The sequence below is a fragment of the Salvelinus fontinalis genome, chromosome 17 (genome assembly GCF_029448725.1).
Source record: "Salvelinus fontinalis isolate EN_2023a chromosome 17, ASM2944872v1, whole genome shotgun sequence".
NCBI classification, from domain to species: Eukaryota; Metazoa; Chordata; class Actinopteri; order Salmoniformes; family Salmonidae; genus Salvelinus; species Salvelinus fontinalis.
Genome location: NC_074681.1, coordinates 4,772,847 through 4,799,547, shown reverse-complemented (window position 1 = coordinate 4,799,547; position 26,701 = coordinate 4,772,847). Strand labels below are relative to the sequence as shown.

The following is a 26,701-nucleotide window of genomic DNA, read 5'->3' as shown; positions in this document are numbered from 1 at the left end:
TTCATGCAAAGAGTTTATTCTGAATCAGACTGCAGTGTCATACAACAGCAGCACAATCTGTGTGTTATGCTGATATTCATCAATACAAAAGCAAAGGTCTGAACGAGTTTCCTTTAGATTTTACTCTAAACATAGCATTTAAATACTTGGCATAGTTTTGTAAATAAAATTATGAAAGATAATGGTTGCCATTGGTTTCCCCTACTGGAGAGTACCAACTGCAAATAGACTGTATGCAAAAACATGTTTTCCTCGTCTCTCTCTCATTTAATGTTTTCCTCGTCCCTCATTTTAATGTTTTCCTCGTCCCTCATTTCAGGATTTCCTCGTCTCTCTTGCATTTCATGCAAGGAAGAAAAAAAGATGTCAGGGAGTACAAAATTAATCAAATCTCATATGAAAATAGAAAATATTACAACAAGTGTGCATAATTATTCATGTTGCACATAGCCTGCAGTACAAAAACGTCAAATGACACCAAGTTCCAGCTTCCTCTGGCATGCCAATTTATGGACAGTAGCCTATCTATGTTCTGTAATGGCCATTTTTGTGTTGTGATCAAGGGGCAGTTTACTTCTTAAGGGAAAACATTTTTAAAATTCAACTTCATATTCATCATCTCCAGCACCACCCCAACATCAACATATGTGAAAATTGTGTTTTTCTATGTTTTGTAGTAAAAAAGACAGAGGAATATATGTGTTTCCAATGACATCATCATCCAATTAGTAGGCAATTAGGAGTTAAATCCTACTCATAATTGGTTAAAATCACATGATGCTGGCCTCCCGATTGGTGCAGCGGTCTAAGGCACTGCATCACAGTGTTGCGGCGTCACTACAGCCAGGCTGTGTCATTACTGGCCGTGACCGGGAGTCCCAAAGGGCGGCGCAAAATTGGTCCAGCGTCGTGTGGGTTAGGGGAAGGCTCGTCACACTCTAGCGACTCCTTGTGGCGGGCTGGGCGCCTGCAGGCTGACTTCGGTCGTCAGTTGAGTGGTGTTTCCTCCAACACATTGGTGCAGCTGGCTTCCGGGTTAAGACGGTGGGTGTTAAGAAGCGCGGCTTGGTGGGTCATGTTTCGGAGGACGCATGACTCGACCTTCGCCTCTACCGAGCCCGTTGGGGAGTTGCAACAATGAGACAAGATCGTAATCACAAAATTGGGGAGAAAAAGAGAAAAATTCCAATAACAATTTTTTTAATTAAAATGTAAAAAATCCCACGATACACACCGATGATGTCATTGGAAACACTTATCTTCTTCTATATTTTTCACTGCGACACATAGAAGCGTAACATTTTAACATATGTTGATGTTGGGGTGGTGCTGGAGATGAATATGAAGGTGAACATTTTTGAAATTTCCTTTTAAGACAGAGGACTTCACTGCAGGTAAGTCAAGCAAAAGTCTTAAAAATTGTACTATGTTCAGACGAAATGCGGGCGTCAACAACCGTTGGTAATCTATCCACCTGGTTGCTCTTTATGGGATATTAATCAATGATATTGATCAATGGACTCAATTGATCAATAAACTTCTGAATCAATGAATATAGTTATATTATATATAGTTGTTGTTTCGAATGGGAGTTTGTGCATTTTTGGAAGTCTATGTATGGTTTGATTAACAGCACTGTTCTCCTGATTGATTGAAAGACCCTAGCACAGTGAAGAAAGTTAAGTGCAGTCACTATGTAAGTATGCAGTCAACATTGCTACCTTTCAGGATTAAGAAATGGCAGAACAATAAGTTGTTTGTAAAACTTACAGTTATGAAACAGTGTGCAATTAGTAATTATTTGGCCTTAATTATAATTTAATTTCGAAATTGCCTATGGCAGCGACTTGATAAAAAAAAAAAAAAAGTCAGTCAGAAATATTAAGCGTAATTAAGACAAAGTTCTAATTCAATTAAATGCTACAACCGCAATAATGCTACATGAAAGTGTATGTTATAAAACGATGTGATTATTGAACAGTATGTATTCACCTTTGACAAATAGGAAAACAGCATTAATGTGCACCTTTTGCAATGCATTATACACCCTTCACTAACCATTGTATCATTGACAGCAGTCTAAAACACAACATTCACTCAATGTAGAAAGAAAGAAATGTTAAGTTGCATGACTAAAATAAATGTTTGTTTTTTTTCATTTTTATTTCTAAACATGTTGCTATGAATCAGCGACAAAACAACAGTACATGATTTGGCTTGGAAGACGATGACAAACATAAGACAGGTCACCAGGGTTGGGGTCATTCCATTTCAATTCAGTTAATTCCAGAAAAGAAACGTAATTATTATCCCACCCCCCTAACCCCCCCCAAAAAAACAATCCAATACAGAGGCATTGAGAAAAATGTCAATTAGAATTTCAGTTAGCTTCCTGAACTGACTGAATTGAAATGTAATTGACCCCAACACTGCAGGTCACAGCTGACCCTAAACATAAGGACACAGCTGAGATGGATCATCAGTAAGAGCGTCCAACATCAAATGTTCAACTGTTTTTCAGACAGCGTGTGAAAATGCACTAGAAATGGGAACTCATGGCACAATCAGAATTTCCCATTAAGTCAAGACTCACAAAGAAGATAAACCCTCATCTTGTCACTGAACAGAATGACCGTTTGATCAAGGCACACTGCACATAGCTTTGCTTGTAAGGACAATCCTTCTTTATGTCAATCTTTTTTTCTTTTCTTTTTAAAGCGCTAGAAAATTATATACTCTCATTATGATACTGTACAGACAATATAGTACTGTACAGACATTATGATACTGTACAAACAATATAGTACTGTACAGACAATATAGTACTGTACAGACATGATAATGTACAGACAATATAGTACTGTACTGAAATGATACTGTACAAACAATATAGTACTGTACTGACATGATACTGTACAAACAATATAGTACTGTACAGACATTATGATACTGTACAAACAATATAGTACTGTACAGACAATATGATAATGTAGACAATATGATAATGTACAGACATGATACTGTACAGAAAATATAGTACTGTACAGACAATATGGTACTGTACAAACAATATGGTACTGTACAAACAATATAGTACTGTACAGGCAATATGGTACTGTACAGGCAATATGGTACTGTACAGACAATATGATACTGTACAGACAATATGATACTGTACAGACAATATGGTACTTTCAACTTGTGATCAAATTGTGGAGAAATAAAATAGAATGGTTAAATACAAAATATCTATTAAAATATTTAAAATATACTTTATTTTGTACATTATGCAAACTGATTAACAATTCAATGATAACAAAAATGGATATTTAGTGAAATGTAGTCACTTAACACGATACACATGTATGGCCACTAATGTTTTCTATGAAATAAGCACCCGCCCACCAGCATACCCTGATACATATCCATTTAGCTACAGGATGATTCAAACGATGACTCGTTAAAATGTTACGCCCCAAATTGCACCCAATTCCCTATTTAGTGCACTACTTTTAACCAGTGCCCATGGGGCTCTGGTCTAATGTTGTGCACTATATAGGGAATAGGGTGCCATTTTGGGACTTGGAAATAATTAGATTCCTGACAATGGTTCCCAGCTCCACTGACTAAGCAACTAAGCTGTTTGTACGACAATATTGCTCTTATCTTTTTACTATGTCCATATAATTCTTGTTTACAACTCAAACTAGCACACTCCATACCATTATTGCTTCCTGAAATTACCTGGGAAATAGAGCTAATATACACCCAGATAGATCATTTTAAAACATTGATTTCCCTACCCAGTGGTCTTGTAACCTGATCCAGTCTATAATGAAATGCACATCTGGATACAGAAGGCAACGCCTGGTCCCAGATCTGTTTGTGCTCTTGTCAATTCCATTGTACATTGTCAAGCCAATGAGTGACAAGGAGTCGGCATGACAGCACAAACAGACTGTCACCTAGGTAACCCCCACCCCCATAACGTAGAACCAAAGCCTCACAAAATATATTTCACTGATTTATCATTTCACCACATCAGGGTTTGGGTCAATTCAAAATGAAGTCACTCAATTCAGGAAGTGAACATTCATAAATGGAAAAACGTGTTTAATAAATAGCTTCTCATTTTCAATTTCTTGAGAAATCATTGAAAATTGATTGGAATTTCAGTTTACTTCCTGAAACGACTGACTTGAATTTGAATTGACCCTAACCCTGACATCTGGTAGGTATAGAGTCACTCTTCATTGAAGAGATCTATGGATTATGATTACAGAGTACGGGAAAGCGATGAGACAGACAGGCCACAATGTAACAAAATAATAATAGACTGATTGATTGGTTGATTAATTGATTGATTGACGGATTGATCGATCGATTCATCTGAAAATTAAAACAGTTCTCGAGCCAAAGACATTAATGTCCAATATAATACATTTCTCACTTCTCTCCATCCATAACAATCAAATGTAAATATTTTGGTGTAATCGACTGAATGAAACAGAACAGCTCTTGACTCCTATGTCTACTTTGTTGTGTAAAACGTGTTTACATTCATATCTAACAGCTCGCCCAGAAACAAACAGAATCACACAGAGTGTGAACGATGAGTCAGCTAACTGTATTCACTATGGACATTTTTTTTTAGGTTGTTATATGCATGACAGAATTGCATAATGTCTGCCAATGAAAAGCATCAGGAGGGTAGAATAATAAAGCCAATGAAAAGCATCTGAAGGGTGGAATAAGCCAATGAAAAGCATCAGGAGGGTAGAATAATAAAGCCAATGAAAAGCATCTGGAGGGTAGAATAAGCCAATGAAAAGCATCAGGAGGGTAGAATAAGCCAATGAAAAGCATCAGGAGGGTAGAATAAGCCAATGAAAAGCATCGGGAGAGTAGAATAAGAAAGGATAAAGAAGAAGCTGCTACAATAACACTAGGAATGAGTCCCAAAATGGCAGCCTGAACCCTATGCAGTGCACTACCTTTGACCAGGGCCCAGTAGTGCACTATATAGAGAGTAGGGTACCATTTTGGACCCCTCCTAGGATGGGTTGGGGGGATATAAAGGGGAGATGGGGGGGGGGGGGTAGATGGAAGCTGCCCCTAGGTAGGGGGACACCTCCCTTTTGGCAGTGGAACACTCTTAGCACTCAACGACGCCGAGGGTGAGGGTGTACACAATGCTGTTGTCGGAGAAGGCCGTTTCTGTGTTTGGGATGAGATGAAGGCATTCTAGTGGGCAGCCAGGTCACAGTGTTGGAGGGAGCTAATCCTCAGATGGAGAAAGATGACGGGCGTCTCAGTCTCTCTCCACTTTAATCCACTGGGCTTGGGTCTCAGGCCTCTGGTAGAATACACAGAAAGAAGGGATACACTAGATCATTTAGAGGGAATAAATGTGAGTCCCAAATGGCACCCTATTCCCTATCAAGTGCACTACATTTGACCAAAGCCCTTTAAAATTAGTACACAAAATAAGTAATAGGGTTCCATTTTGGACGTAGACTATAGTTCATGTGACAGTCCTCATAACATGTCCAAAATGTATTTTACACACATAAAAAATGTCTTCAAAATGAATGAAAATAATGTAATATCAGTTGTGTGTGGTGGTAGATTTGAATTGTAGGTCAAATAGCCCCCTCTTGTGGTCCATAATAACAGCCACAATTCACTGCTTGAAATATATGCGCCATAAATTATAACTCATTAGAGTCACAACCAACAATGTTTGTGTAGTCACATTTGGCAGTGAAAAAAATCTCACAAATGTGTAACAAACAAAATATGAAACTATTAATTCCTGGTGAAACACTCTCATATTCAGAATAAACATGTAACACAGCTCGACAGAAAAAAATACTTGAATAAAAAACAAATGCATCAAGTAGCTACCCGAGACAGATGACACCTCCTCATCTTGCAACACTGTATCTTCAGAGGCCTCTCGATCGTCCTCTAGCTTGACCTCTCTATCGTCCACTGTGTCACTCTGGGAGGGAGCAGGGAGGACAGCGCTCTCTTCCACTTGTTCAACGCCACCGCTGGCCTCCCCCTCCGTCTCCCCGTCCACCTCCCCAGAGTCTGTGCTCCTGATGCTGAGACTCATGCGGGACACCGAGTCCACCACCTTCATCCGAGCCAGCCGCTCTATCGCCACCTGGTGGCTGGGCGAGGCAGCTAGCTTGTCCTGCAGGGCCTCTATGTGCTGTGAGGCACCTCTGCCCCTCCTCTCTCCCTCCAGACTGTGAGACAGCTTCTGGTCGGGGTTCATGGGGACTGAAAGTGGTAGTCTGTCTGGCGGAAACTCCAGCATACCTGGAGTTTCTCGACCCAGTTGGGTCCATTTGGCACTCCTGATGCGCTCTGGGGTATCCTGTGGCGGCTTGTTTTCTTGTAACTCCTGCCCACTGTCGGGAACCGTAGACGCTGTAGACCGCAGTTCCCCAGACTCTGTATCTCTCACATGTGTTTGTAATGTCTGTTCGTTTGCACTGCTTCTTTCTGGATCTTCTCCAGCAGTGGGTTCACTCTCTCTTAATTCAATCTCATCTGTTGCTGGCTCTCTAGCCCTCCGCTCCTCTGTAACTAAAGACTCTGCAGGCACATCAATCCCTAATATCCTGGCTGCCCTCTCCTCTATGGATTCGTTCTCTGGGATGCCCTCGGCACATTTCACTTCGTATAGATTGTTGAGATCCTTGGTTGCTTGGTTTTGATTGGTCTTCTCAGCAGTAGCACTCCCACCCACATTTCTATCATCTGTGAGTGACAGCTGCTCCCTCCAATCTTGACACAGAGTCTGAGCCTCTGAACGATTCGAGCAAGAGTCGGAGGATAGCTGTGTGTCTACTTCGTCCTCAGCTGGTTCTTCATATGTTTCAGCTCCTTGTGGACTACCACTGTCACCGACGATCGTGGCGCTACTTTGATCAGACAAGTCTGGGCTTGACTCCTCATGGAGCGGAGACATTGGGCTTGGTCTGGACATCTGGCTCTCGCTCTCTTTTTTACAAATTGGGCATTCCTTTTCGGAGTCTAGACCGGCGCCCCTTGGAGACACTGTATTGCCTCTACCACCACCAAGTTTAGATTTGGCTGTCAAAGTTTTGTTAACTTCCGTTGAGTCTCGAGTCTTTTGTAAAGACTGACATATGTCCTCATAATCAGGGGGACTCGTAAGTGTGGAGGCGTCCTGCATCGGCTGCCTATCTGCCCAGGGGACTTCTGCTGCCGTGTGCGTTGTTGGCGTCGTTGGGCTTAAGTCTCTGATCTCGCTGGGATCCCTAGGAGAGTCAATAAAGTCACTAGGGGCGGTAAAGTCACAAGGCGGTGGTGTCTCCGAAGGCGAAGAGAGGTCTAGCTTCACCGACCTGCCACTGCAGCTACTTCTCCGTGACAAATTCGAAACAACCCTGTATTCTCTGAATCCTGTAGGATCGCGTGGCGGGACAGGGAGCTCCTCTCTTAGCTGCTTGCTGAATGTCACTGACTTTCTTTCAGCGGGTCTTGAGAAGGCGCTCCTGACCTCCCTGTACTCTGGGTCGACGGACACAGTCCAGCTCTCGATACTGCGCCTAAGGCTGCTGGGTTTGCTGAGCCCCGCCTCCCCCGCCAGCCTTATCTTGATCCGCTCAGGGATCTGCACAGCGCCGCCATTGTTGGGAACGTTATTGCTGGCAGTGCCTAGCTCTAAGATGTCTTTGTAGGCCTCGTTGAGGTCCTCGATGCACTGGTCAACACTGGGCCTCTTGCTGCTCTGCTGCTGTGGTTGTTGCTGTTGATCCTGGAGCTCTTTGTTGATAGTCTCTAGCTCCTCAATGGCATCCCATGGCCGTCTGCTGACGGGCTTCAGCATGAACTGACCGAAGCCCTCCTGCCCACTGCAGGCCGCTGCTGGTTTGGCCTCCATCGTGTTTCCTGAGGGTGGTGGTGGTGGCGCTGCTGCTGGCGGCTGAACTGTGCTCTTGTTCAGCTGGCTGGAGATTGAGAAAGTGGCCGTCCTGGAAAAGGCGCTGTTGCTGGATGGTTTCAGGCTCTTCACCCCTTTTATGGGATAGCTGAATGCAGTGCTGCCCACACCGCTGGGGTCTGGGGTGACGCCTGGGTCGGGGAAACCTGGGGCAGGGACTTGAGGGTCTTGTGCTTCCTTGTTTTCAGGACCTGGAGGAGGAGGAGGGGGAGGCTGACGCTTTCTGGCCTCTGGGCTAGTTTGAGTCTCCTGGTCACGGTATTGGTTCCCAGGCCAGGATCCTGAGAGTTTCAGCTCCTTGTGATGGTTTATTTTGGGGGGTTTAATGGGGAGTTTTCTCACTATTTTGCTGCTTGATCTGCTGCTTGCTATGCTACCGGTTAGTGCTTGCAGCTCAGCCTCTGCTGAAGATGTGCTTTGGAGACTTTGGTTTGTTAAGTGGCCAGTTTTGTTCTCGCTCGGACTGTCCACTGGGCTTGGTGGCCGGACTGGGCTTGGCGGCTTTTCATCATTGTTGTTTTGATCATGGGACGTACTGCCCTGCGTTGGGGGGATGGGAACAGACACCAAACAGAATATTGTTTCGCTAAGTTTCTTTTTTACGCTCTTTTTCTCTACTTTCTCTGCTTTCTCTGAGGAGTCAGGCTTTCTTGGTTTCTCTTTCTCTGAGGAGTCAGGCTTTCTTGGTTTCTCTTTCTCTGAGGAGTCAGGCTCTTTCTTTTTCACTTGAGTCACAGTTTCTGACACACCTTGGTCCACAAGCCTGATCTGCTGAGGGGGCGGTCTAACCTGAAAAGCGGTTGGATAGTTACCACAGCTCTGGTCAGGAGCTACACTGTCTACACTTCCTTTGTTTATTAAACCCCTGTGGCACCATCTAGTACTACTACCGTCGTTGTCATTGACAGATGTCTTACGGCTGTCGGTATTGAGAGATAGCCCATGTGGGGGGGAAAAGGCACTATCATGTGTGGATTGTCCTAAAACCTTAGCGCAGGGAATCTCTTTGTTGATGTTTCGGATAAGCTTGTCTGAGTCAGTGAGAGAATTTCCGCCAGGCCCTCCTGAGATGTGTCTCACTCGCGGATCATCAAAGGGTAAATAGTGAACATGCCCCAGATGTTCCTCGGTGTATCCAGGGTTAAGGTTTGGGTTAGGGTTAACCTGTTTCCTGTAGGGTATACCTCGATCCCCATAGTGTTCCAGCCACGACCCTCCTGTCTGTCTGGAAAACCACCTTCCCGCCTCTGAGCTCACAGGCATCTGCATCTGTATCTGCATCTCCCCCCTCCACTTATAGTTCACCACTTCATTGCGGTTGATTGGGCCTCCCCTGATTGGGGGAGGGGCTCTCTTATAAGACGGGGGTGGGATGTAACCAGGGGGCTCCATGCCAAAGATTGCGGAGTGTTGTGCGAAATAGTCTTGTCTCTGCAGTTCTCCACCCCTTGGATGATAGATAGGCCTGTTGTCCTTCTGTTGTTTGGACCCACCCTGTTCATCTACTACAGCTACAGAAAGCATCTCCTGGCTACCCCTAGTCTGCTGGTGTATCTCGTACGACGGAGGCTTGACAGGCCTGCTGAACCTGGGCTTTGGTAAAAGTGCAACATGACCGCCGCTTTGCCAACTGTTTCTGGCCCACCGGTCCCGGCCGACTGCGGCGCTGTGGTAATACCTACTATAAGGCCCGGAAAAGACGGTGCTGTTCACTCTCTGTCTATCAACCTGGCCCGGTCGAAGCTGGACACTGACCAAACTGGACTGTGTGTCTGTGTGTTCAGTAGCTCCATCAGGCAACAGCACTCTGGGGAGGGACTGGGACTTCCCTCTGGTTCTGGGAAGGATAGAACCAGCGCTCTCTGGAGTCCTCAGGCGATGCTGCCGGTCCTGAGCCCACCTCTCGCCCTCCCCATCCGACAGCTGCCTCCCCAGCCCCACTGCAGGCTTCCACTCCTCTGTGCCCAGGCTCTGGCACTTCCGCTCCCCAGTCACCCCAGTCAATACCCTCAGCTGTCCAGGAGCCGCGTCAGCTTCCCTCAGCCAGGAGATGGGGGTGTCATCCCATAGCTGCTTCTGTTGCTGCTTCTCCCTCTCCCCCCTGTGGTCCTCTGCTATCAGGGCCTGTGGCCTCCATGCCACCTCAGAGGCCTTCAGAAAGCTAGCGGACGCTCTCAGCTCCCGGCCATCGGCGTAATCCAGGAGGACACTGAAGTCCTGGCCTCTCCTCCTCCAGTAGGAGACATCCCTCTCGTCCAACTGCTCTCTTCTCTCGATCTGCTCAGAATAGGTTAAGCTGGGAGCGTCATAGAACCTGGAAAGACAACAAAGCACAATTGGTTGGTGATCATCATATAATGAAAATAGAAAAGAAAAAAGAAGAAAGAGAAAGAAAGAAAGAACCATGAAGTGTTAAGGTACTGCAGTTATAATACTGTACCTTCATTAACATGAAAAATGTTATATTTGAACCCATGTCTTACATAGGAACATCTACAAATATTATTAAGAGTGAACATGTAGGTTGTAATACAAACAACCTGGATATAGGATTAACTTGGTTTTTTCACATAACACCAAAAATAACAAAACTCTTGAAGCATTTCCGTTCATAGATTTATAAGCTTGTAATACCAACATAATTCAGTTAACCTCCCTTATATTTGTAATGATAAAGTCTGCTGACCTTTCCATGACCTGCCAGTCTATAGTTGCATCCCAATTGGCACCCTACTCCCTCTGTAGTGCAGTAGGCCCTGGTCAAAGGTAGTGCACTATGTAGGTAATATGGAGCCAATTGGAAGACATTCTAAAAACGGAATCTCAGATGCAACTTCTGGCTCCCACAAAACAAGATCAAAGAGAGAGAAGACAAAATAATCATGAATGAGCTTTATCTGGAACGCTCTCTTATGGAACCATACCTGCGCTCCGTACTCTGTTTAACTGTGATGACACAATGCTGACCAGCCCGCCGTGGTTTTATACGATCTGAGAGATATTGATAACTGTGACATTTTAAATGCTGGTATGTCTGGCTAGCCTCCAAGCTGATGTTTTGGCTTTGGGAGGGAAGAAGAGGGTTACATCCTAAATGGCATCCTGTTCCATAAATAGTGCACTACATAGGGAATAAGGTACGATTTGGGACGTAGCCTAGGAATCAATATCTCCATCTCCAATCCAAGAGGGCGGAATCAGGCAACACACATATATCTGACGGAAGTGCTTGAGTCAGCGGCTCCCAACTCCCTTGAAGATGCCGTGAAATTGTGCGGCTGCTGCAATATGATCTGCATATTAGAACACACGCTGACCTTAATTCAGAAAGCTGGGCGTTCGTTCCCTATATAGTGCCCTACTTTTCACCGGGGTCCATAGGGCTCTCTGGTCAAAAGTAGTGCACTATGCAGGGAATAGGGTGCCATTTGAAGTGCTTTGAAAGGCTGTTCATGACACACATCAACACCATCATCCCAGACACCCTGGACCCACACCCAGTTTCCATACCGCCCCAACAGATCCACAGATGACGCAATCTCAATTGCACTTCACACTGCCCTCTTCCACATGGACAAGAGGAAAATAACTACATGAGAAAGCTGTTCATTGACTAAAGCTCAGCGTTCAACACCATAGCCCCCTCCAAGCTCATCACTAAGCTTGGGAAACCTGGGACTGAAAACTTCCCTCTGCAACTGGATTCTGGACTTCCTGACGGGCCGGCCCCAGGTGATGAGGGTAGGCAACACCACCTCCGCCACGCTGATCCTCAACACGGGGGCCCCTCAGGGATGTGTGCTTAGTCCCCTTCTGTGCTCCCTGTTCACCCACGACTGATGATCGTAGACTATAGGAGAAAGAGGGGAGAACACACCCCCATCCACATTGACAGGGCTGTTGTGGAGCGGGTCGAGAGCTTCAAGTTCTTTGGCGTCCACATCGCTAAGGACTTAACCTGGTCCACATACACCCACAAAGTCGTGAATATGTCACGGCAGTGTCTCTTCCCCCTCAAAAGGCTGAAAAGATTTTGCATGGGCCCTCAGATCCTCAGAAAGTTGTACAGCTGCACCATCGAGAGCATCTTGACTGGCTGCATCACCGCTTTGTATGGCAATTGCACCGTCCTTGACCGCAAAGCTCTACAGAGGGTGGTGTGGAGCCCAATACATCACTGGAGACGAACTCCCTGCCATCCAGGACCTCTATACCGAGCGGTGTCAGAGGAAGGCCCAAAAATTCCCAAAGACTCTAGCCACCCAAGCCATAAACTGCTCACTCTGTTATCGTCTGGCAAACGGTACCGGACTATCGCTCTCAGACCAACAGGCTCCTTCTACCCCCAGGACATAAGCCATAGCCAGACTGCTAAATAGCCAGACTGCTAAATAGTCAATTAATGGTACCAAAACTATCTGCACTGACACTACGCACACTCACTATACATACATATCATATACACACTCACTATACTATATATACACACTATATACAGACTCACTAGACTATATATACACATTATATACACACTCACTAGACTATATATACACACTATATACACACTCACTAGACTATATATCCACACCATATATAGTTGAAGTCGGAAGTTTACACACCTTAGCCAAATACATTTAAACTCAGTTTTTCACAATTCCTGACATTTAATCTTAGTAAAAATTTGGATAAAATTGTTTAACTTGGGTCAAACGTTTCGGGTAGCCTTCCGCAAGCTTCCCACAATAAGTTGGGTGAATTTTGGCCCATTCCTCCTGACAGAGCTGGTGTAACTGAGTCAGGTTTGTAGCCCTCCTTGCTCACACACACTTTTCAGTTCTGTCCACAAATTTTCTATAGGATTGAGGTCAGGGCTTTGTGATGGCCACTCCAATACCTTGACTTTGGTGTCCTTAAGCCATTTTGCCACAACTTTAGAAGTATGCTTGGGGTCATTGTCCATTTGGAAGACCCATTTGCAACCAAGCTTTAACTTCCTGACTGATGTCTTGATGTTGCTTCAATATATCCACATAATTTTCCCTCCTCATGATATCATCTATTTTGTGAAGTGCACCAGTCCCTCCTGCAGCAAAGCACCCCCACAACATGATGCTGCCACCCCCGTGCTTCACGGTTGGGATGGTGTTCTTCGGCTTGCAAGCCTCCCTCTTTTCCTCCAAACATAACAATGGTCATTATGGCCAAACAGTTCTATTTTTGTTTCATCAGACCAGAGGACATTTCTCCAAGACGACGATCTTTGTCCCCATGTGCAGTTGCAAACCGTAGTCTGGCTTTTTTATGGCGGTTTTGGAGCAGTGGCTTCATCCTTGCTGAGCGGCCTTTCAGGTTATGTCGATATAGGACTCGTTTTACTGTGGATATGGATACTTTTGTACCTGTTTCCTCCAGCATCTTCACAAGGTCCTTTGCTGTTGTTCTGGGATTGATTTGCACTTTTCACACCAAAGTACGTTCATCTCTAGGAGACAGAACGCACATCTCCTTCCTGAGCGGTATGATTGCTGCATGGTCCCATGGTGTTTATACTTGCATACTATTGCTGGTACAGATGAACGTGGTACCTTCAGGCGTTTGGAAATTGCTCCTAAGGATGAACCAGACTTGTGGAGGTCTATACTGTTTTTTCTTGGCTGATTTCTTTTGATTTGCCCATGATGTCAAGCAAAGAGGCACTGAGTTTGTAGGTAGGCCTTGAAATATATCCACAGGTACACCTCCAATTGACTCAAATGATGTCAATTAGCCTATCAGAAGCTTCTAAAGCCATGACATAATTTTATGGAATTTTCCAAGCTGTTTAAAGGCACAGTCAACTTAGTGTATGTAAACTTCTGACCCACTGGAATTGTGATACAGTGAATGATAACTGAAATAATCTGTCTGTAAACAATTGTTGGAAAAATGACTTGTGTCATGCACGAAGTAGATGTACTAACCGATTTGCCAAAACTTTAGTTTGTTAACAAGAAATTTGTGGAGTGGTTGAAAAACAGGTTTTAATGACTCCAACCTAAGTGTATGTAAACTTCCGACTTCAACTGTATCTACCTCAAATACCTTATTATTATCTATCCTGATGCCAAGTCACTTTACCCTGCCTTCATGTACATATCTACCTCAAATACCTCGTACCTCTGCACATTGATCTGGTACTGGTACTCCCTGTATATAGCTCCACATTGATCTGGTACTGGTACTCCCTGTATATAGCTCCACATTGATCTGGTACTGGTACTTCCTGTATATAGCTCCACATTGATCTGGTACTGGTACTCCCTGTATATAGCTCCACATTGATCTGGTACTGGTACTCCCTGTATATAGCTCCACAGTGATCTGGTACTGGTACTTCCTGTATATAGCTCCATTCTTGTGTATTGTATTTTATTCCTCTTGTGTTAGTTACTATTTTATTTTTTATTATTAATTTTAAACTCTGCATCGTTGGGAAAGGTTTGTAAGCAAACATTTCCCTGTTAAATCTACACCTGTTGTATTTGGCACATGCGATAAATAAAATTGGATTTGATTTGATTAATTTGGAACGCAGGCCTGGTAAGATGCACTGCCTGCCGCTGAGCAGAAAAACGTAACTTACTCTTGTATATAAAGTGCCAGTTACGTGATCACGTGATGTCAACACAAACAAGGTACCGCTGGCCCCCAGACATCTTCTTTACCAGGAGTTTGATGTACTGCCCTCGGGACAATGTTACCGGGCAGGCACCAGGGCCCAACATAAATAAAGCCAAACGATCCTTTGTCCCAGCGGCGGTAAGGCTCCTGAATGTTTAAAACCACAAGCAGCACCAGCGGGCTGGCCTACAGTTGACATAGTAGATGACAGATTGTGCTCATGTGTATAGTGTATATAGTGGGGTCATTGATTGGTTATGAACTTTTTTTCTACCTGTAGTTATTGCCTGTATGTGTCCTTGTCTATGTTTTGGCACAGAGCCGCAATCAGAATTTACCCCACGAGGATAATAAAGACATTATCTTATTATCTTGCAGGGACAGACAACTCCATAGTCTTATTTCTTAGCCATTTAATCCAATGCTACGAGGATCCCAAAATAGGATTTAATTTAATTGTGTAAAAAATATAATCAAATAAAAAAAGAGTGTCCCTTCAGGCTGAGTGATGTACCTGATTATCGTAACATGGTCAGCCACATTCATACATGCTCTCAGTCCCATGGACAGCAGGCAGAGTGGCTGGGCCTGTTGTTATGGAGTAAAGTGTTGCTTCCCAAAGTGCACCCTGGCTATTTAGGTTAGACCTCAACAGTAGACAGAGTAGAGGGATACTGTTCACCCACATTAGGTACGGTGATAATAGCAAATTAACTGGTTTCTGGATGTAACTCAGACAATCATATGTCTGAAAAAATAAAACAAACCCTAAAGTAATGATCATAGTTATCTGGCAATTAGTTATTTCAGTGAATGATCTAAACTGGCAATATACAGTCAGACCCTGATCAATTTCACCTCTTTTTGCTCGTCTCCACCCCCCCAGGTGTCGCCCATCTTTCCCATTGTCCCCTGTGTATTTATACCTGTGTTCTCTGTTTGTCTGTTGTCAGTTCATCTTGTTTGTCAAGTCAACTGCTTTTCCCAGTCTCTCTTTTTCTTGCCCTCCTGGTTTTGACCCTTGCCTGTCCTGACTATGAGCCCACCTGCCTGACCACTCTGCCTACCCTGAGCCTGCCTACCGACCTGTACCTTTGCCCCACCTCTGGATTATTGACCTCTGCCTGCCTTGACTTGCCTATTGCCTGCCCTGTTGGATTATTAAACCATTGATAATTTGACATTGTCTGCATCTGGGTCTTACCTACATACCTGATACTATTGGTCCTAATCAAAAGTAGTGCACTAAATAGGGAATAGGATGCCATTTGAGACGCGTGCACTTTTTTACACTACCATCCAGTGTGTAATATGTATTATCAACACAGACATTAGTGTAAACAACTCAGGCTCTGTGCACTGCACACACACTCTGCAGAGTGAGGATGCCTCTGGACAAGTGTGCACGTATCCATACACTTGTCCAGAGGCATCCTCACTCTGCAGGGTGTGTGTGTGCAGTACAGGGCGCCTGAGCTGTTTACAGTGTGGTGGTTGGTTACGCTCTCAAGGCATCACGTACAGTAAGCTACTCTGCCCAGCGTCCTGTGCTGCTGTTTACATAGTCTGGCTGCGTCCCAAATGACACATTGTTGTTATAATCTCCACCCGGCACAGCCAGAAGAGGACTGGCCACCCCTCATAGCCTGGTTCCTCTCTAGGTTTCTTCCTAGGTTTTGGCCTTTCTAGGGAGTTTTTCCTAGCCACTGTGCTTCTACACCTGCATTGCTTGCTGTTTGGGGTTTTAGGCTGAGTTTCTGTACAGCACTTTGAGATATCAGCTAATGTAAGAAGGGCTATATAAATACATTTTATTTGATTTGATTCCCTATTTAGTCCACTACTTTTGACCAGGGCCCATAGGGCTGCAGGCTGTGTACCTGTATGTGTGTTGGTAGAGATGCTGGTGGTGGAGGGATGGACTGATCCAATGGAAAGACGAGTGCTCTCTTTAAACATGGATTCACATCGCAATGTAAACAAGCCAACAGCGCAGAAGGGCGGCAGCTGTACATTATTCCTCATATCACAGCATAAAGCACCCTATTCCCTATACAGTGCACCACTTTTGACCAAGGACCATAGGGAATGTAGAGAACAGGGTGCCATTTGGAGCACAGACCTCATATCCGATCATATCACAGTGGTGCAGAAGCCTCAGTGTTCGTTCTACAGCCCTGGAAGGAAGGAAATGGGGGGACAGAAGAAAACACCCTCCTGCGCAGTGCAGACGGAGTGGCTCGGCTTTACATGCAACGCCGAAGGGCCCGGAGAGAAAGAAAAAGGGAGGGAAGGTATGGGGTGAGGGGGGGTGAGGGAGTCTCAAAAGAGAGAGAGATAAGGGGGGGCTCACCCGCTATCCGTGGCGAGAGAATCTCCCAGGGGCTGTGCTAGGCTGTCACCTAGGTTACCGCTGCCAGCTTCTTTTCTCCTTTGGTTCCTTTCCCCGCCGCTCTCATTGTCACCGCTGCCGGGGTAGACCTTCGCCAGTAGTGCCTGCCTGCTGCTGCTCCTGAAGACGCAAGCCCCCCTGTCTGCTGCCTGTTCATACCCGTTCAGTGAGCCAACACGGCCAGGCCTCTGGTTCTCTGCTGCTGGGATTTCACGGTGGCAATCGGTCGTGGCGGCGACGTGGCTCTGTTTCTCGCAAGGTGCGGTGGCGGATGAAGTTGAAGAGGGGCAGGGGACGCTTGTCTTGGGCAATTTGTATCCGTGAGAAATGAGGAGGTCGTCCACACTGTACATGGTGCTGTGTGTCTCTCTGTCTGGCTTGGCAGCAGGAGGGCGAACGGGGTTCTGCTGTTCTTATGCTCAGTGCTGCTGGTGAGAGCTGGAGCAGAGCTGCTCAGTAGAGGCCATCACTATGGGGAGAAGAGAAACGGGGAAAAAGGTAACGTTTAGCTTTTAGCATCTCATCTTCAGAAATATAGATACCCAGTGCTTGTACGGGAAACTAATGTATGTACACTATACTGTAAATAAGGGGAGAACAAACAGGGAGAGTGAAACGGGAAGAAGATCACGTTCTGGCAGCTCTGTCCCAAAAGTGCACTACTTTTGACCATCTACAGTATGTCCAAAATGGTATCCTATTCCCTACAGTATAAAGTGCACTACTTTTGACCATCTACAGTATGTCCAAAATGGTATCCTATTCCCTACAGTATAAAGTGCACTACTTTTGACCATCTACAGTATGTCCCAAATGGTATCCTATTCCCTACAGTATAAAGTGCACTGCTTTTGACCAGGGCTCAGGTTAAAAGCAGTGCCCTATAGAGGGAACACGTGCCATTTTGGGATGCCATTTTGGGATGCCATTTTGGGATGCAACCTAAGTGATCATGTCTTCACAGTACTGTGTGTATAAAATGATCAACAGTATGTTGGCTGCTGGAGAAAAGGGAAACAGCACAGATCTGATGAAGGTCCCCTGGTTGGCAGCCACAATAATACATCTGTTTACATGCAGATTTCACATTAGTCACACAGTACACAGAATGTTCCTGTGGGGCGACTTCACAGGATAAGAGAGGTCACTGGATACGTCGCAAAATGCACCCTAAGTGCACAACTTCTGACCAGAGCCCTACGGGACCTGGTTAAAAAGTAGTGCACTATTTAGGGAAAGTAGTAGTGCACTAATAGGGTGCCATTTGGTTAGTAGACTATTTGTATTTGTAGGTGTTCCTGTTACAGCCCAGTTAAAACAGGCACTACCTCTATAGCAATCAAACTCCCGGAAGTCAATCATTTTCTAAAACACGGAATCTCTTCTAAAAAATATAATGACGTAAAATTACGTGAAAATGTATTTCCTTAAATCCTATAAATGTATTTCCTGAAGCGAGGATAGCAGAGTTGCTTCCAAAAACATCTGAAGCTCCACCTTACTTCAAATGGTATCTTAAATGACCCCCCCCCCCCCCCCCCCCCCACTCTGCTAAATCACTCAAATGTACAAATGCGTCTCAAACTTGCAACATAAATACCTTGTTCTGTCTTCCACTGCAGGATTCCCGGGCTATACTGTGTGTGTGGGTGTGGTTGTGTGTACTGCAGGATTCCCGGGCTATACTGTGTGTGGGTGTGTGGTTGTGTGTACTGCAGGATTCCCGGGCTATACTGTGGGTGTGGGTGTGGTTGTGTGTACTGCAGGATTCCCGGGCTATACTGTGTGTGTGGGTGTGGTTGTGTGTACTGCAGGATTCCCGGGCTATACTGTGTGTGTGGGTGTGGTTGTGTGTACTGTATCTGCATGTGTGGTGTACGTGTGTTTCTCTCTAAACAGCCCAGCTTGTCTGATATACATTGCATTCAGACCCCTTGACTTTTTCCACATTTTTTTAGGTTACAATCTTATTCTAAAATTGATTAAATAGTTTTTTACCCTCGTAAATGTACACACAATACCACATAATGACGAAGCAAAAACAGGTTTTAAGAAATATCACATTTACATAAGTATTCAGACCCTTCACTCAGTACTTTGTTGAAGCACCGTTGGCTGTGATTACAGCCTTGAGTCTTCTTGGGTATGACGCTACAAGCTTGGCACACCTGTATTTGGGGAGTTTCTCCCATTCTTCTTTGCAGATCCTCTCGCTCTGTCAGGTTGGATGGGGAGCGTCGCTGCACAGCTATTTTAAGGTCTCCAGAGATGTTGTCCCGAATTCAGTCCTGCGTTGTCTTTGTGCTTTGGGTCGTTGTCCTGTTGGAAGGTGAACCTTCGCCCCAGTCTGAGGTCCTGAGTGCTCTGGAGAAGGTTTTCATCAAGGATCTCTCTGTACTTTGCTCCATTCATATTTCCCTCGATCCTGACTAGTCTCCCAGTCCGTGCCGCTGAAAAACATCCCCACAGCATGATGCTGCCACCACCATGCTTCACCGTAGGAATGGTGCCAGGTTTCCTCCAGACGTGACACTTGGCATTCAGGCCAAAGAGTTCAATCTTGGTTTCATCAGACCAGAGAATCTTGTTTCTCATGGTCTGAGAGTCCTTTTGGTGTCTTTTGGCAAACTCCAAGTGGGCTGTCATGTGCCTTTTACTGAGGGGTGGCTTCCGTCTGGCCACTCTACCATAAAGGCCTGATTGGTAGATTGCTGCAGATATTATATTCCTTCTGGGAGGTTCTCCCATCTCCACAGAGGAACTCTGAAGCACTGTGAGAGTGACCATGGGGTTCTTGGTCACCTCCCTGACCAAGGCCCTTCTCCCACGATTGCTCAGTTTGGCCGGGCGGCCAGCTCTAGGAAGAGTCTTGGTGGTTCCTAATTACTAGGCCACTGTGTTCTTGGGGACCTTCAATGCTGCAGACATTTTTTGGTACACTTCCCCAGATCTGTGCCTCAACACAATCCTGTCTTGGAGCTCTATGGCCAATTCCTTCGACCTCATGGCTTGGTTTTTGCTCTGACATGCAATGTCAACTGTGGGACCTTATAGACAGGTGTGTGCCTTTCTAAATCATGTCCAATCAATTTAATTTACCACAGGTGGACTCCAATCAAGTTGTAGAAACATCAAGGATGATCAATGGAAACAGGATGCACCTGAGGTCAATTACAAGTCTCATAGCAAAGGGTCTGAATACTTATGTAAATAAGGTATTTCTGTTTTTATTTGTAATAACTTTGCAAAAATGTGTAAAACCTGTTTTTGCTTTGTCATTATGGGGTATTGTGTGTAGATTGAAAGTCTTAACGTAACAAAATGTGGAAAAAGAGAAGGGGTCTGAATACTTTCTGAATACACAGTATTAATTAGTGCCCATCACAGACTCAGCCTGCCTGGAGATGACAGTGGCAGGGCTTATAAAGCAACAATTCTGTGATCAAAGGCTTTGCACACATTAGCATGCTGATTATCAAGTTTGGACGTGATTAGTGGCTTGCCATTCAGTTTTCATGAAAAAGTCGGCATTCAATGGACAAATGTCGAGTCATAAGCGATATGATTGCCTGGCCAGACTAACACTAAGTTAGAATACACTTTTAATCTAGTCCGAGTGGCGCAGCGGTCTAAGGCACTGCATCTCAGTGCAAGAGGTATCACTACAGACTGGTTCGATTCCAGGCTGTATCACAACCGACCGTGATTGGGAGTCCCATAGGGTGGCGCACAATTGGCCCAGCATCGTTAGGGTTTGGCAGGGGTACGCCGTCATTGTAAAATAAGAATTTGTTCTTCACCCACTTGACTAGTTAAATAAAGGTTCAATAAAATATACAAACAAAAAGGGCTCTGGTGATGAGAGCCCTGATTGATGCTAAATGTTGTTACCAGTGTGATTACTACTAACAACATTGATACTAAATGTTGTTACCGGTGTGATTACTACTAAAAACATTGATGCTAAATGTTGTTACCGGTGTGATTACTACTAACAACATTGGTGCTAAATGTTGTTACCAGTGTGATTACTACTAACAACATTGATGCTAAATGTTGTTACTGCTGTAATTATGTTATTGCTACACAGGTATAAGTGCAATTTAAAGGGGTAGTTCCCCTAAATTACAAATTACATGTTGGTTTAAGTTAGCATTTGGAGACAGACTCCAGGTAAACAAAATCAAAGCATTGATTGCTGTCTTACCTGGTCCATAGACTGCTTATAGGTCAAGGAAACCATGTTATTGTGTAATTTGGGTGGACTATCCCTTTAAACAGATCATTGGCCTTGTGGTTAGTGTGGCCGAGTCCCTGGCCGAGTTATACCAAAGACTGTAAAAATGGGACCCCGATGCTTCTCTGCTTGGCACTCAGCATTGAGGAGATTGATTGAGGGTATGGCCCTGCGATAGACTAATGTCCTGTCCAGGGGGTGTACTTGTACGTCAAGCTGTTGACTATGGATGCAAGGCCGGACCATCTATGATATTAAAATGACAGTGTTTGTTTACATTTACTTTGTTTACAAACACTGGAGTAAAAAAAAACGTATATTTTAGGTTCTGATGGGGTACGACAATTAGACTAAATTCATTAGGCATTTATAAGCTATATTCTACATGAATCAAATGGGTACATATCATTTATTTACAAGTCAACAAATTGATGTAGCAACTGCAGATTACCCTTTTAAGTGTTACCAAGAATTGAATAACTAAGATTCCTGTAACAGAATCACGCCCCCTTTTAAACGACAACAATAAGACATTATAGAGAGAGAGAGGCCGTGTTCGGGAGCATCAAAACCGTGATGTACAATGGGTAAATTGTGACTGACTCTACAAATAACAATGAGTAGTTATTTATGATGCGTGGAGACTCCTCCTTAACCAGGCAGACACGGGAACAGTTTACTGCACCTCTCTCACTGTGTTCCTCAACCCATTCACCCTTTAGGGGGAGCACATTTACCTTCCAACCTTGTACTAAACACACCTGATTCAACTAATATGGTTTGGTGATTACTTGTATCAGGTATGTTAGTGCAGGACTGGAACAGAAAACGACCCTCCCTGGATGAGTGTCCACAGAAATGGCTTGAGGAACACTGTTCTAATACAAGATCAACACTGCAATGTAAACCCATTAAAGGGGGCAATCTGGGATTCAAACAAAAACAAAGTGGAAACCCTGCCGCTTTTTTGGTTAACAGATGAGGGATGAGGCTGAAAAAATGCAACCACTCTCAAATTCATAAAGAATCGATGGCTATATATCATTAATTTAAAAGTCCAAAACAGGATGTATAAATCCCAGATTTCTCCTTTAATCTGCTTGTTCAAAACAGCTGTCCCTTTGCCATAAAACTAGCTGACACATACAGTACATCGTTCGTTCGCTTACACAAATGCACACAATTTCAAATTCAATGTAGTTGGGTAGTCAGTAACAGTTGTCCATGGAAACTTTAGCACTTTCGGTAGGACACCAACACGAAGGGTGCATCTACTTTTGACTAGAGGCTAATGGGCCCTGGTCAAAAGTACATTTACATTTACATTTAAGTCATTTAGCAGACGCTCTTATCCAGAGCAAAGTAGTGTACTATACAGGGAATAGGGTGCTATTTGGGATGCGGATAAAGTCTAGTCGCTCGTTATAAACAAGTCAAGTAAATGGCATAGTTTGTGGGGCGAAAGGGTAGCCAGGGTTCGGTAATTCTACTATTACCATGTGTGTTTAATGTTTGATAATATAGTCATAGTATGGAGAAACATTTAACCTTGAAATGTTGTGGTAAGCCTATGGGTGGCCGGGTCAGATTCATATCTGTCTTTTCCTGATAGTAGTTCTTACAAGTATGTGAATAAATCTGAGGAAGCATCCCAAATAGCACCCTATTCCCTACATAGTGCACTACTTTTAACCAGAATCCTATGGGCCCTGGTCAAAAGTAGTGCACTGTAACGAGAATAACGATACTTCACATAATGTACATCCACATCATTTCACACTTTCCATATACTATTTACATCAAGTTGCTATTTATTTTTCTTAATTTCTATTTATATTCCAGCATATTCTCTTGACCTCAATTTGACCTTCGAACATTAAACATCATTTAAAAACCTTGTATACATCACAAATGGCCCCCTATTCCCTATATAGTGCACTACATTCGACCAGGGCCCATAGAGGACTATATAGGAAATAGAAAGACATTTGTTACTCCCCTTATGATTCCTCAGTAAATACCCAAAGGGGGCACTTGAGATAGAACTTTGAGTAAATAACGTCTTAAAATAACCTCTAACGTCTAGAATAACGTCTAGAACTTCTAACATCTAGAATTAAGCAATATGGCCCGAGGGGGTGTGGCAAATGGCAATAAGGTACCTCGTGGGTTTGTGGTATATGTCCAATATACTACGGCTAAGGGCGCAATGCGTCGTGCTTAAGAGCAGTCATGGCATATTGGGCATTTGCCACACCCCCTTTGAGCCCCTTTGATAGCCTCTTTGATGACTCCAGGTTCCTTGTGTGTGGTGTCAAACAGTTGAAGCACCTGCTGCCTGCCTCTCTACAATAACCTACAAAATATTTCCTTAAGGGTTTCATTTTGAAACTAGCACACCATGCAGGAGCATTGTAGAGGACTGAATATAGGTAACCTAAGCCTCGTCCGAGCATAGAATAGTCCATAGGGGCAGAACTCCCTTCTCCTGTTCCAGTAGTGAGGCAGCTTACATTTACATTTACATTTTAGTCATTTAGCAGACACTCTTATCCAGAGCGACTTACAGTAGAGTGCATACATTTTTTATTACATTTTTTACATACTGAGACAAGGATATCCCTACCGGCCAAACCCTCCCTAACCCGGACGACGCTATGCCAATTGCGCGTCGCCCCACAGACCTCGGAGCTTGATGTACAAGTACACCCCCTGGACAGGATGCTAGTGAATATGGCAACTAAAATTGACACAGTAGATGAAAAGCACGTGCTCTATGACTCTCTCTGTTGCCATGGTGAAGAAAACCCATAGACCAAACAAACTGTACAGACAGAAAAGTAGTTTGGAGAAGATGAAGAAGGTGGCTACTGAAACCATTCAGTGTCGGTATCTGAAATGGCACCCTATTCCCTATATAGTATATCACATTTGAATAGGGCCAATATGGTTCATATTTGAGCAAGGTCACCACTGGACACCATAGAAGAAGCACTTGGGCACATGTGTCTCCAGGTTGTATCCAAAATGGCACCCTATTCCCACAGGGTTCTGGTCAAATGTAGAGCACTATATAGGGAATGAGGTGTCATTTGGAATGCGCACATGTGCCTCCTTGTAGATTCCAGCAGCAACTGCAATGACAAACAGTCACACACCGACTCACACGACTAATACCCTGACTGATTCAACGCATGCAAGGAAAAATGGCAATGCTGAGGTTGTTGAAACCACATCAGAGATTCTGTCTGCTGTTGATCTGGCTCACACCTCTTCCTCCCCTCATCTCCCCTAATGTCCCCTCCCCTCCTCTCTTCTCCCTCCCCTCATCTCCCACCCCTCCTCTCTTCTCCCTCCCTCTCTTCTCCCCTCATCTCCCCTAATGTCCCCTCCCCTCCTCTCCCACCCCTCCTCTCTTCTCCCTCCCTCTCTTCTCCCTCTCTTCTCTTCTCCCTCCCTCCCTATCTCCCCCTCCCTCCCCTCCTCTCCCACCCCTCCTCTCTTCTCCCTCCCTCTCTTCTCCCTCTCTATCTCCCCCTCCCTCCTTTCCCCCTCCATCCCTCCCTCCTCCCCCTCCCTTCCCCTCTACCCCTCCCTTCATTTTCCTCCCCCCTCCCTTCCCTTCCCTCCCTCCCCTGAGTAGTCAGGTAGTAAGTAGTGCACTGTGACACCGTGCAGCAACACCGTGCAGAAAAACCATGCAACCAACACCAGCCTGCATCCCTAATGACACCCTTTTCACAATATAGTACACTTCTTTTGACCAAGGCAAATAGGAACGCAGCCCTTGCAACACCATGCAGCCTACCTCTGTGCTAATGATGGATATCTAGAATGTCATCTTATTGCAGACCTGAAAGTCAGACAGACACTTTATCTTATGTTGTTTTCCTATGTCCTATATTTCGGACCTGAGCTAGTGTCTGAACTTTGACCCATGACTTAAGCTAGTGTCTGAACTTTGACCCATGACTTAGGCTAGTGTCTGAACTTTGCTATCTAAGTTGAACCATAAGTTGAATACCACGTTTGGACCTTGTCCTGGATATATATAAAAACAAATAGCATATGCATTACGCTTATTTTCATATATGATTCAACCTGCCTCTATAAAGGCATAACCGTCTGAAACAGAGAAGCCGCCACGGCCTATCAATAACTGATTATTCCTGTTACTATGTAGACTAGATAGATACATTATGGTTAGCTATAGAGCCTTGCTATACTGCAGTGTTAGATGGTACAGCCTACATATAATTGACTGTTAAGAATGATTTCTCAAGGCAGCTTTGCACTCCCATACAATACAAAACATTGCTTTACGCAGCAGGCTAGGTTACTGCAGGTATATACTTGCGCCTATGAAGAAAAAAAAGGTATATACGTGCACACACACTAAGTTAAAAATGTAGTGAACCGTAGTGCATTGCCAACGGTCGTTAGCCAAATTAGAACCCCATTGCAATTTTACACGTCTCCCCAGAAAATACACCCCACCATGTCATCAAATACATATTCACATCGCGACAGCAATCGCTGTTTAACGTTGATCAATCGAAGGCTGAACATGTTCCGTGTGTGCAAGTTTAAAGCGCCGTTAATTATAAGGTTTGCAGATGCGTCTTAGCTGACTGTGTGTGTTTACCAAGACCCACACAGCCACCCTGCGCTACCGTGTACGTGAAGCAAAAATAGACAGCCCCTCCCCTGAAAAATTATATCTGCATGGCAAAGCATTATCAGAGTATAAAAAATGCATAAATATTTGCGAGATCATTATAAACGCGAAATGACAGAGATACGCATCCTACCTGGAAGATGCTTGGCGCGGCCGTTGCAGTCCCCCTGCGCCCAGCTTCAGTTGCTGAGAGCACTGCACAGCCCTTCTGCTGAGCATGCCTATTACGATAAGGAAGGAAAGACGCGCTGCCTGGACGGAGTGGAGTTTCCTCCACCAGCTCATCAGCCTGTGCTGTGCTGTGCGTTCGTCGTTCCCTTAAAAGGGATTTCAAAATGGTTTCTTCCAAACTGTGTAATAAGTTTTTTTTTTCTTGACAGAGGCGTCAATAAATATTATTGATTGTGTTTCAATGGAAGCGTGTATCCGTACATACCATTATGCCATAAATATATGTCTCTGAATACATTCATATATATACGTGAGTATTCATGGGTTTACACGTACCACACACACACACAACACACACGATGATTATATTCTGTCATTCAAACCCTAATTCCCCTCAATGTAAAAGACAGTGTAATACGTGTGCAATTACTTTATAATACCTGAAAGCAGCTCACCCATTCCACAATACATCTACCCTTAGACTTGGTTTGACAAGTGGAGACCCTCATACAACGAGCCACATGAGGCCACATGTTGCCGATGTAACATAGCATCTGCACTCCGTGGTCTTTCTGTGTT

General features: G+C 44.5%; 1 protein-coding gene across 1 annotated transcript; it reads right to left on the bottom strand.

The window, feature by feature from the left end:
• On the bottom strand, positions 1–26,229 carry LOC129813620 (junctional cadherin 5-associated protein). Its single transcript, XM_055865966.1, has 4 exons — positions 26,085–26,229; positions 16,998–17,505; positions 5,908–10,298; positions 1–5,356 (listed from the first exon to the last, which is right to left on the bottom strand). Exons 2-4 carry the CDS (start codon positions 17,387–17,389, stop codon positions 5,349–5,351), a joined length of 4,791 nt encoding a protein of 1,596 aa, XP_055721941.1. The 5' UTR covers positions 17,390–17,505; positions 26,085–26,229; the 3' UTR covers positions 1–5,348.
• Positions 26,230–26,701: the final 472 nt, after the last annotated feature.

Bases quoted from the DNA above. Each gene is read 5' to 3' on its own strand.
- LOC129813620 (XM_055865966.1), bottom strand. From the start codon at position 17,389: ATGTACAGTGTGGACGACCTCCTCATTTCTCACGGATACAAATTGCCC. The intron at 10,299-16,997 runs GTGAGCCCCCCC...TTGTCTTTCCAG, and splicing joins TCTCTCGCCACGGATAGCGG to GTTCTATGACGCTCCCAGCT.